The sequence below is a fragment of the Sander lucioperca genome, chromosome 7, assembly GCF_008315115.2.
Source record: "Sander lucioperca isolate FBNREF2018 chromosome 7, SLUC_FBN_1.2, whole genome shotgun sequence".
Lineage (NCBI taxonomy): Eukaryota > Metazoa > Chordata > Actinopteri > Perciformes > Percidae > Sander > Sander lucioperca.
Window position 1 is genome coordinate 6,324,932 of NC_050179.1, and position 11,575 is coordinate 6,336,506.

The 11,575-nt window shown below is 39.8% G+C and overlaps 1 protein-coding gene and 1 non-coding gene across 8 annotated transcripts in view; both read right to left on the reverse strand.

The window, feature by feature from the left end:
• The window catches only part of srpk2 (SRSF protein kinase 2), a 77,242-nt gene extending 68,883 nt beyond the window's left edge, over positions 1–8,359 (reverse strand). For all 7 annotated transcript variants that reach the window (XM_036002879.1, XM_031283364.2, XM_036002874.1 and 4 more), the window contains exons 1-2: positions 8,288–8,359; positions 7,976–8,042 (exon numbers count right to left, since the gene is read on the reverse strand). In XM_036002879.1, coding sequence (XP_035858772.1) covers positions 7,976–8,042; positions 8,288–8,303 — 83 coding nt within the window. In that variant the 5' untranslated portion in view covers positions 8,304–8,359. The remainder of the gene's footprint in view (positions 1–7,975; positions 8,043–8,287) is intronic.
• A 2,945-nt stretch (positions 8,360–11,304) lies between these two features.
• On the reverse strand, positions 11,305–11,378 carry trnat-agu. The gene has a single exon. It is a non-coding gene; the product is annotated as a tRNA-Thr (tRNA).
• Between the last annotated feature and the right edge of the window lie 197 nt (positions 11,379–11,575).

Consider the following 11,575-nt stretch of genomic DNA (forward strand, 5'->3'; position numbering starts at 1 on the left):
CACAGCCCTTTGTTGCACCTGTCTCTCTCCCTCAATTTTCTCTTCTCTCTCCACTATCGCAACCTAATAAAGGCATAAAATTATCTTTAAAAATATGGAGAATTTATGAAGTCACAAGAGCCAAAGATAGAGCCTGTATATTAATGTTATACACTGTGTGTGTACATATTTCATGTACAGTATTGTTGTAATTGCTATTTTTGTATACATCTATATGCTGTTAAACCAAAATGTAATTTATGTGGTATGCATCATATAACTGCTTTAGTTTTATAAATTCATAACATAAAAGAACCCTGACATGTGATTTAAATCTTGACAGACTCCAGCTTCAGTCTATTGCCTGATACAGTGAATAAACCCTGTCTCGTCTCTGCACAGTGTTCTAGCTGGCTGCCTACTCTCATCTTCAGTCAAAGACTACGGGCTGGGCAAAACCTCGACGAAAATCAATGCAGTTTAAAGTGCAATGTGTGGGAACATTAGTCAGCTCATTTCATGCAGAAAGCCCCATACTACTACGACTGGTATACTGCTAGCTGACAGATACATGTCCCAGGAAGAATATTAGCATTTAGACTCAGCAGTTCTCCGGCTGGCAAAGTTATGACTAATGAATGCTATTATGCTGTCGCTTTATATATCTTCACCCTCACGACCCTAGCATGTTTGTGTATGCTGATCCATATTCATTTAATCTAGCAGGCAGTTCACATTAAAGCCTCGGCCACTTGAAACTTGCTATGAGTTGTCATCGTCTAATATGAAAAGCAGAAACATTTATAGTCTGTATTCAACAAGGCGGATCAAACGTTTGATTTTTAATTAAGGGTGGACAGTTGGGTCGACTTGCACCAGAGGATGCATTTGCGCTGATGGTAACCTATGACAGGTCAAGGAAAGGGTTGCTAGTCAAAACTCTTGCAGTAACCTCCTTCAGTCATATATGTATCTGTATCATTAACCGCCATTTTAAAAAGCCAGAGAAAAGAAAAGTTTATTATTTTGCAGTCATTACGTAGGTGCCAACTCTACTCTGCCATGCCTCAAAACTACTGCATCATTGTTGTGCCTTGTAATTATGGTGACTAGGACTCCCTCTGTTATTATTGCTACTGGTCTACTAGAGTCATACATCCAGTGTTGCTAAGGCAACATGCACAACAAAGGGCATGATGGTCCATTTATTTCAAGTAACAGTAAAAACTCAATAAAGGGAGAGCTGATAAACAGAGAAAAATAAATGTGAAGGTGTAAAAGCTATGATCCGTCACTAAACAAGTCATGTCAGAGAAAAGAGAACTGTTGTTTTGTGTGGCTCCTGCAGCAACCTGCAAAGCACTCATTTTGTTGGTATTAGTTAAACAATTTCTACTAAAAAACAAATGGTGGATATATAACAAACTGCACAGTAAGAATTGAAGTAAACATTGCACGGATGTATATGTTTAAATAATGTCTGAAACGTAGTTAAGTTGGTTTGAACATAAAATAATATGACTCAGTTAATCATAATTTTTCTTCATCTTATGTGATAGTTGACTGTATACCTTTGGATTTTGGAGTGTCCCTCGGGGAAAAAACAAGCAATTTGAAGATGTCACCTTGTGCTTTAGGAAATTGTGACATTTTTCACAATTTTCTGACTTTTTTGTTTTAGAAGAAAAATGATCAATCAATCCAGAAAATAATTGACAGATTAACTGATAATGACAACACTCAGTAGTTGCAGCCCTATGAAAAAATATTTAGCCACTTAGTATAAGAAATGCAGCAAGAATGGGAACATTGCTAAATATTTAGTAAAAGTTCCTCAACCTGTTGGACCATACACAACAAGTCAGGTGGCTCAATGCCAGTAAGCTTTCAAAACCACAACTCAAGTATCACACACACACACACACACACACACACACACACACACACACACACACACACACACACACAGTGTAATACGACACACGTTGTGTAATACCAATAGCCAGATCAGCAAGACGAATGACAAATATCTTGATGAAATAAAGAGATAAGATCAGGTTGCGATGGGCAGGCGATATCCTAAACTTCAAAGGACAACAAGAGCAAAAGTTGCACGATGAAAAGAGATAGTGTATCAAAGTAAACTTAGTATGAACTTGAACTTTTCTTTTGGGCCACAACCAAGTTCAAGCATCTCCTACTACTCCACCTACAGAACCTGTATATCCAGTGGTGCAAAAAGTGGGTATGTGCTATATGCGGCGCATAGGGGCGCAGCACCATGGGGGGGGGCGCCAAAGCATGGTTTAAAAAAATAAATAAAAAATGTAATTATTTTTTTGGTATTTTCTATATGTAGCTGCTGTTGTGCGTTTCTAAAATCATTTCTGCATTTCCTCAATGTTATTATATAACATTTTAGAGGACTAACAGGCTAGAGTAGGCGCCCTCTCTCATAAGATTCCATCATAGAATGTTGACATAGAAGAGGGAGGCGGGGGCAGGGGGCGAGTGGGGAGCGGGTGGGCACCATGAGCGCAGAGCAAGCAGGTACGAGTAGTGAGTTGTCTATGGAAAAAGAACAAAGCAAAACAGCTGTCGGGGGCTAAAAATAGAAAAAGAAAGAGGTAAAAGGAGTGGATGGTGAAAGGCAACAAGTAGGATTTAAAGTGTGACGTCTGTACTTGAAGGCTTCATGTTAACAGACTAGCTAGCGTTTGCTAACACTGGGACTGTAGCAGCTAAATGGGGGTTTACGGCTAGCTTAGAATGTGCAAAACCGAGGTTGCTGAGCTGAAACCTGGTAAATATAAGGCATGTACAATAAATGACAAGAATCTGGAAAACATAACTAATGCAATAACTCTGGTTTACCATGGAATCATGCATAGATTTGCTACCAAACTTGGAGGCTTGCAAATATTCATGTTAACAGACTGGCTAGTGTTTGCTAACTTAATGCAAACCAATGTTGCTGATGGCTACATTTAGATTTTGGTTAAACCCTATGATACCAATCCCATGCATGACATATCTCAATTTTATTAAGGTCAAATAACTATTGGTAAATATAAGGTAGCATGCACAATAAATGACAAGAAGAAAAATAAATAAATATGAAGAAAAAAATATATACATATATTTAAAATACAAAATGTGAATGTAATTTCAACAGCAGCATAACCTTCCTGCATAATAGTTGTCTTATCTGATGCCATCACTAGGCTGATTTAAGAATTGAATTTAGGCTGCTATATTTAACAGTGAGTCTATTATATTATACAGGTGTGAGGATGGTGGATCAGGAAAGACAGGGGAAGGCAACAGGTAGGTCTAACATTAGGTGGAAGTGTAGGGGGAGCCACGTCATACCAACAGATTCATTTCTTAATATTATTAATATGGAAAAAACTATTACATAATGTTTGTTTGACAATATATCTATATCTATATGATTAGTAGAGAAGAACACAGGCAAGGAGTGAATGAGACAGACATGAGGCCGGCGATGGCATCACGTAGAGATGAGACCAGTGATGACATCAGGAGTTCTATTAGTTAGACCACACAAAACTAAATGTCCAGTATGGTTTGAAGTTCGGTTGACCAACCTATTCACTGTGTTTTTTTTGGGGGAAAAATAGTGCAGAGAGAGATGGAAAGCCACTCACCACTCAAATCACATCAACTGGGGGTAATGATTAGGTTGCCAATTGTCACAATTTGGTTGCCAAGGGCAACCGTTAATGTCGCAAAATTGTGGCTGCATACCCCTCTGACACTGGGTAGTTGCGCCCCTGTGTATACACACACACACACACACACACACAATACTGTGTTACTTTAGTAGATAAATCCAAAAAATAATACCAAAGCACAACTGCGCATACAAATCAAACTGGTGGCTTTTAATTTTGCTGGCATTGCTTCAGCCTGGTACGTGGTGTTTGGTTTTTTCAAACTCGCTCTGCTCAGCAATCAATGTATTTGCTCTCCAACATATGACTGATCCACCGCTTGTACTGACGATTTTAAACTTCAAGGTGACACCGAGCATTTATTCCCTCACAAATGATGCAGTTTCCCTTTAGGTGAATCAGTACAAAAATGTCACATTGCTTTTTAAACTGTAAAAAAGTGAAACTGAAAAACTCCAGAAACAACATTCATCCTGACAGTATCTGATCAATGGTATCTGAGATACTGTATGTGGCGAATAAAAGATGACTTAAATATTGTCCCTAAATAACAGATTCAGTAAATAAACAACTGTCAATGTGTCCGTACTTGAGTACTGTTTACATTGCCTCATCTAATAGTAATTGTGGTCTTTTGTTAAAGTTACAGCTTGTGGGGTTCCAGGTTTCATAAAATCCACAACAATTTTGGTAATAGAAAAGAGAACTGAAAGGAAAAGCAAAGTTTGTTTCTGTGGGAAACACAAAAAGCAGAATAGCAAATCAACCTCGATCCTCTAGACACAGTAAGTGATGCATCTTATGGGCTAGCAAGCATGATTGCCCTAACAACAAAATAACCTAAATATCTGCAGGAATTCAAACTTGATTACAGAAAATCAAAGCAAAAAGAAGGTGCTGTAGTAGCCACACTTTTTTAACGATAACTAAACTTCTGTGACTCAGATCACAGTCTGGCTCGACAGTAATGAAGACAAAAAAATCTGTATGAATACATCTCATGTATAGTTGGATAATAAAAGTGCACATAAAAAGTGCATTGCATTTAAAAAAAGGCCCAAACTAACTTGGTACACCCCACAGATGTACTGACCACCAATTGCAATGTCACACTGCCGCCCTCTCTTTCTAATCATTTCCTGTCATGTCTATACTAATGACTTTCTAATAAAATATACAATTTTGTTGCACCTGTTAGAGCAGGATACTTTTACTCTAGAGGTGCAACGATGAATCGATGAATCGATTAGTTGTCAACTATTAAATTAATCGCCACATTATTCCAAAGAAAGACTTCATAGGATTTTCCCTGAGCTCTCTCCTCTGTGTGAAAAATGTGACACTCATGTGGGTGATTTACTTCATAGTTACGCTCTCTGTTGCAAAATACAAGGTTATTGGAGTGATGTCTTTAGTTTCATGTCCAAGGTGTTAAATATTCAAATTATCCCAGATCCAGTTTTAGTAATCTTAGGGATATCCAATGAAGCAAAGAGACTGACACTGGTCCAACAGCGCTTCTTGGCATATGGAATTCTCACTGCAAAGAAGTGTATCCTCTTATTCTGGAAAAAAAAGAGGGACCAACACTGAAGATATGGCTCACGGAGATGATGGACACACTCCACCTTGAGAGGATCCGGTACATCCTTAAGGACCAACTAAAAGACTTTGAGAACATTTGGCGACCTTTGAAATCTTATTTTACAGGACAAGTAGTTTCCTGATCGCAGTCCGGGGTGGGGTATTGTGGGTAGGGATTAGGGCCTCTCATTTGTAATTTTTTGTTTTTAGTTTTTATTTATCCTTATTTCCATTCCTTTTTTTCTGTAGTTATACTGTAAAAAAGAAGCACTGTAATAACAATTTTGTAACTAGATTTTTGAAATTAAGCTTCATAATAAAAATATTTGAAACAAAGTTTATCACCAACTATTTTGATAATCGATTAATCGTTTGAGTCATTTTTTTATTAAAAAAAATAAGATTTCTCTGATTGCAGCTTGTTAAATATGAATATCTTCTAGTTTATTCTCTCCTTTGTGACAGTACACTGAATATCTTTGAGTTTTGGACAAAACAAGACATTTGAGGACGTCATCTTAGGCTTTGGGAAACACTGATCCACATTTTTCACCATGTTTTGACATTTTTATAGATCAAACAACGTATCGATTAATCGAGAAAATAATCGACAGATTAATCGACTATGAAAATAATCGTTAGTTGCAGCCCTACTTTACTCTTCTTATTAGTGCAATTTTTTGGTAACCTCACATAAGCCCCAGCATGACTCTACCAAACTTCACCCTGAGTAGAGGACTTTTCGGGAAGAATAACTGATAATGCCTAGTGGGTTTGCTATGTGATGATGATAAGCGGATGGACATACAGTACATATGTAATCCCCAACATCACACACACAAACTCTCCAGTGTGTTCCTAGTAAGTCCTCAGCAAGAACGCATGATCTGTTCCTTTAATCTTTCCTTCCCGTTTGTTTGTTGGCAAGACTGAGCGAGGTAAGACTGCACACAGTCGGTGGGTGAGGAAAGATTTCCTTTTTTTTTTTTTAAAGTCGTGCATTTATTTGCATGCGTGTCTCAATAAATGAGATCAAACATGGGAAGTTGTATCAGCTTAAATCAGTATAGATCAAAGTCAAGTGACAATGCATTGACTGAACCAGAGTACACACTGATCTGAATGTCAAAGTCTCTTTGTGGTGGAAGTGTGTGTGTGTGTGTGTGTGTGTGTGTGTGTGTGTGTGTGTGTGTGTGTGTGTGTGTGTGTGTGTGTGTGTGTGTGTGTGTGTGTGTGTGCCCTGATGCCATGGTGACCCAGACCCAGATAAGCCTCTGCTAGATGATGAGTTTATGTAATATGCTTCATTGTACAGCTGAGACAAATAGTCCATCAACAGAAAATTAAGCTGCTACTGTTTCGATAATCGATTAATTGTTGAAGTCATTTAATAAGCAAGGAACACATGGTTTCAGCTCCTGAAATGTACAAATTTGACACTTTTCCTTGTTTTAAATGATGCTAAATTGTATATTTACCAAATGATTTATCTATTGTTCAAGAAAAAGATCTGCAGATTAGTTAATAATGGAAATGATCGCTAGTTGCAGCCCTATTTCATTGTGAATATCTTTAAGAATAATCTGGAATCATTCCTCCGAGTCATTTTGCCTCATTTTGTTACTCATTTTCTCTGCCTGCTTAATCCTATCAGAGTTGAGCACTACTGTATATATCCCAGCATACACTGGGCAAAAAGCCACATCCACAACATATCACCAATCTCAGAGCTACCACTGGCTTCATTTATTATTTACAAGGTAGCTTCCTGAAATATGTGACAATCCAATATATGTGTATTGAATTTTTTTGCACACATCTGTTTGCTGTAATTCAATGTGCAGGGGTTTGGGAATACAAGCACATTCAAGCAGCAGACCCGAGCAGCACCCTGGGGTGGCCACACTGTTGGTATCACCTAATTGAGGCCTTCTTCGGGTGCCGGTGACGTAGCTCCAATAGCATCATGCCATGAAGTAAGCTCCCACTCTCCCCACTCCAATTCGCATGCACTTTACAGAGCCACTGCGCTGCTCACACTCCAGTCCGCTGCAACCAGTCATGCCGGGAAAATCACGCCGTTAAATACCTGTGCATCTCCCCGGCAAGACTGCTTAACAAAACCAGACACACACACCAGGAAACAATGCTCTTACAAATTCAAGAAAAGTTACATAATCAAACACCATGTGAGAGATCCCCAAATAGGCTAGGCGATAAATTGAAGTGTTATACGTCTGGTATACTACTGCCATCACTGCTGCAAAGGGGCAAAGGAAATGAGCTGTCAAATCTGTCACACCTCCTTTTGCAACCCCCAGTCAGAATCAGTCAATCAAGAGGCCATCAGTAGTGGAACCTAGGAGAGGCAAAATGAGGTACGAAGCTGAAGAATTGTAGGATTCTGTGGATGCAAATGTTGGAAATGCTGGAAACCGCCGTTAGGGAGTCAAGTGTGGTCCTCATCACACAAATACCCAGTCCCAGTCTGAGTCCTCTAACGTAAACAGCAACTTCCCACACTCCAAAGTAGCCTGCCTGTGTGCTGAAAATACACGGCTTTTGCCATATGTGCTCAGTCTATACCACCAAGGCACCGGCAGCAGCGCCCGGCGTCACACGGAGAAGCACCCGCTGCCAAGAAAACCAAACCCCGGCAAACAAACACTTCACTCCCACTACGTCGAACAGTCAACCGCCGCCGCCCTGCTTACCTCCGATGGTGACCCGTTCTGTCTTTCTTTCCCTTCGGCCTCCTTTTTCTGGCCTGGATGGCCATTACTGCCGGGGTGAGGTTACGTTTATCAACGGGCATGACCGACGTCCGAGTCCGGAGAAGGGTGTAGGAGGGACGGGGAGAGAACACAAACACACATCATTAAGCTCTAAAGCTGGCTGGCACGGGTCATTTAGCGTCATTTAGCGTGCCCGGTAGGTTAGCTACACGCGTAACTTCCGCCACTTTCATATTAAATAAAACCAGAAGTGTGGTAGCATAGTCAGGTTAGAGGCTGAGGGATACGCACCTTTCCTGGAGCTCATGTTTCCTCCTCTTCCCCTCAGCAGGAGCGGGCAGCTCAGCAGCAGCAGCAGCCGGATTCTCTCTCTCTTACACACACACACACACACACACAAAAACACATATACACAAACCTCTACCTTTAGATGACACGCGCTCCCTCTGGCGGGAGTCGCGTGTAGTCCTACCTGGGTAGATTTTTTTTAGTCCAGTTATCTCTATGGAAGAGTAGAACGTGTAACAATCCTAAAATGTGTGTGTGTGTGTGTGTGTGTGTGTGTGTGTGTGTGTGTGTGTGTGTGTGTGTGTGTGTGAGAGTGAGAGAGAAATTGGCAAAGACACCAGTGGAGCCAAACACCAGTTAGGCCTACTGGTCGACAGAGCATGTCACTCAAGATTCCAAGAACAGACAGACTAACCAGTGCACTGCCTGGATTGACTATTAGATAGGCTACCAGTTCTGAAATGGAGTGACTATCAGCCACCTTCTCTCCATGGATGACATCAAGCTGCATGCCAGGAATGAGCGTGACATTGACTCACTGATCCACATCACAAGGCTCTACTACAGCAATGACATCGGAATGTCATTCGGATTAGATAAATGTGGTTGGATGGTAGGCTATCAAAGAGAGGTAAGATGGTCACAACTGAAGGGACTAGGAACTACTAGGAGGCAACATAGCCGATGTTCAGGACAACTACAAATACCTTGGAATACCACAGGCAAATGGAAACCATGAGGAGGCTGTAAGGCAGTCAGTCACAGCCAAGTGCCAACACAGGTAAGGCAGGTCCTGAAGAGCCAGCTGAATGGTAAGAACAAGGTCTGAGCTATCAACACAAATGCACTGCCAGTCATAAGATACCCAGCTGGTATAATAACCTGGCCAGAAAAGAAAGAAAGCTCCTCACAATGCATGGAGGATTTCATCCCAAGTCCAGCACCCTGAGACTATACATCAAGTGAAAGGTGGGTGGCCGAGGACTAGTGAGCATCAGAGCTACTATCTAGGATAAAACAACAAAGATCCAGGAGTAAATCAAGATGGCTCCAAGTGATGACCTGCTAAGTGAATATCTCAGGCAGCAGAAACCCGGTGATGAGGAGGCAGGGGGAGAGGAGGAACCATCATGGAAGCACAAGCCCCAGCATGGGATATACCACCGACAGATATGAATTGGCTGATACCGAGAAATCATACCAGTGACTAGAAAAGTCTGGTCTGAAAGAAAACACAAAGGCACTAATAATAACAGCACAAGAACAAGCCCTGAGCACAATATCAATAGAGGCTGGGGTCTACCATACAAGACAGGACCCCAGGTGCAGGTTGTGTAAAGATACCCCTGAGACAGTCCAGCACATAACAGCGGGGTGTAAAATGCAAGCAGGTACGGCATACCTGGAACGCCATAACCAAGTGGCTGACATAGTGTACAGGAACATTTGTGCCGAGTATGGGTTCGAAGTCCTAAGGTCAAAGTGGGAGGCACCTCCAAAAGTGCAGAGAATGACAGAGTTTGTATATTTATTTTTGTATGTATATTATTTGTACTTAACTTAGGTATTTCTATTTTATGTTACACTATACTTCTACTCCAGGACATATTGTACTTTATACACAATATAGTAATATACATTAAGTTGTAATTGGCTCCACGACCACATTTATCAAGTATGATATTAAAATGCTGTTTACACTATTCACACATGCATCAGTTCTACTTCCACTTACTTGTGGTATTTGCGGTTTTTAGTTAATTAAATAATATTTCTTTCACCACTACACTTGTTGTTTGGATGAAGTCACAGGATGAGCACTTGTTATAGGCTAAGCTTATAGTGTATGTGATGCAGAAAAGGTCATACCAAACGTATGCATGACCTTTTCTGCATCACATTCCCCAGCTCTCTCTACTGCTGATTCTTTCTTAAAGGCAATACCCCAAAAATGCTTGAAAAATGAAATGCTTAGACCTCGCAATAGACATATTGTGTAACAAACAAAAGCAAACTGTACTGACAAAACGTGTATTTAGTTTAGAAAGACAACGGAGGTGCAGTAGTTTAGTTATCTAATACCTATTCTCATATGTTACATTTCTACATTGCATCTATGTACACTCAATACAAAAACTTGGTAGCAAGCCCAGGTTTGTTGCTTTTATACTATTTTTAGTTAGCTGTGTGATTTTTGTATTCCGTCCACAGCCCACTCTCTGTTTTATGCTATTTCATCAAGATGTATTGGACTTTTTACATAGATTTTGATGCTGTATGCTTGGACAATATTACAGTATTATTGTAGTGCACAAAAGCTCCGTCACTCTTGGTTAGTATGAGAAACACCATCTTAGGGTGATAAATAATGTGAAATTATTTGTCCAGGTCCCACTACTCATGCAGTGGTATTTAAACAGCTATTAGACTTGCGTTTAAAATGTATGTTTATGGATAATAATATCTGTTAAGAACACAGCTCCCTCACAAAGTCTGAAATCACAAACAATTTAATTACCAGAGTGGCAACAAGGTACACATTTGTTACTAGAAGTAGCCTACAATAATTATAATCCCCAACCCCTTACAGTTTAAAAAAAAGAGTTCATATGTCAGGTAGATAAAGCTCTTATAGTCTATAATGTAAGAAAATAGTGAAAGGTGCTATTTAAATGCTTGTTTTATTTGACCAAAACCCTAAAAAAATATTCAGTTTGCAATCAGAAAAGCAGCAAATTATCACCTTTGAGAAGCTTTACCAGCAATTGTTTTGAAGTTTTGCTTGAGAAAGATTAAAATGATTAATTGATTATCAATCTATTTGCTGATTAATTTTCAGTTGATCAACCACTTAATAGTTGAAGCTCTACTGTAATTGAGTAAGCCAAACAGACACATGTGCACTTACCAAGAGGAGCATTATGGAGTATTATAATTATTCACAAGGTCATCAGCCGTTTTTCCTTGACTTGAACTGCGGAGTATAGGTTAAGTAGGCCTGGTCAGCTTCCACAGTGAAAAGGCACCGCTGGGATTCGAACCCAGGATCTCCTGTTTACTAGACAGGCGCTTTAACCATCTAAGCCACGGCGCCGATATTGGGTTATTTACCACTATTAATTCTTATCGGACAAGGACTGTTTGACCTGATGGTATGCTGTAGCTTACTTGAAATAGTTTGATTATAGATAAATTTGATCTAATGTATTTTTCTTTCTTCCTTTTCCATTCATGTTTATTTTCTCCCACAACCTATCTACATGATTTTTGGTCTGGTGATGTTATAAAATA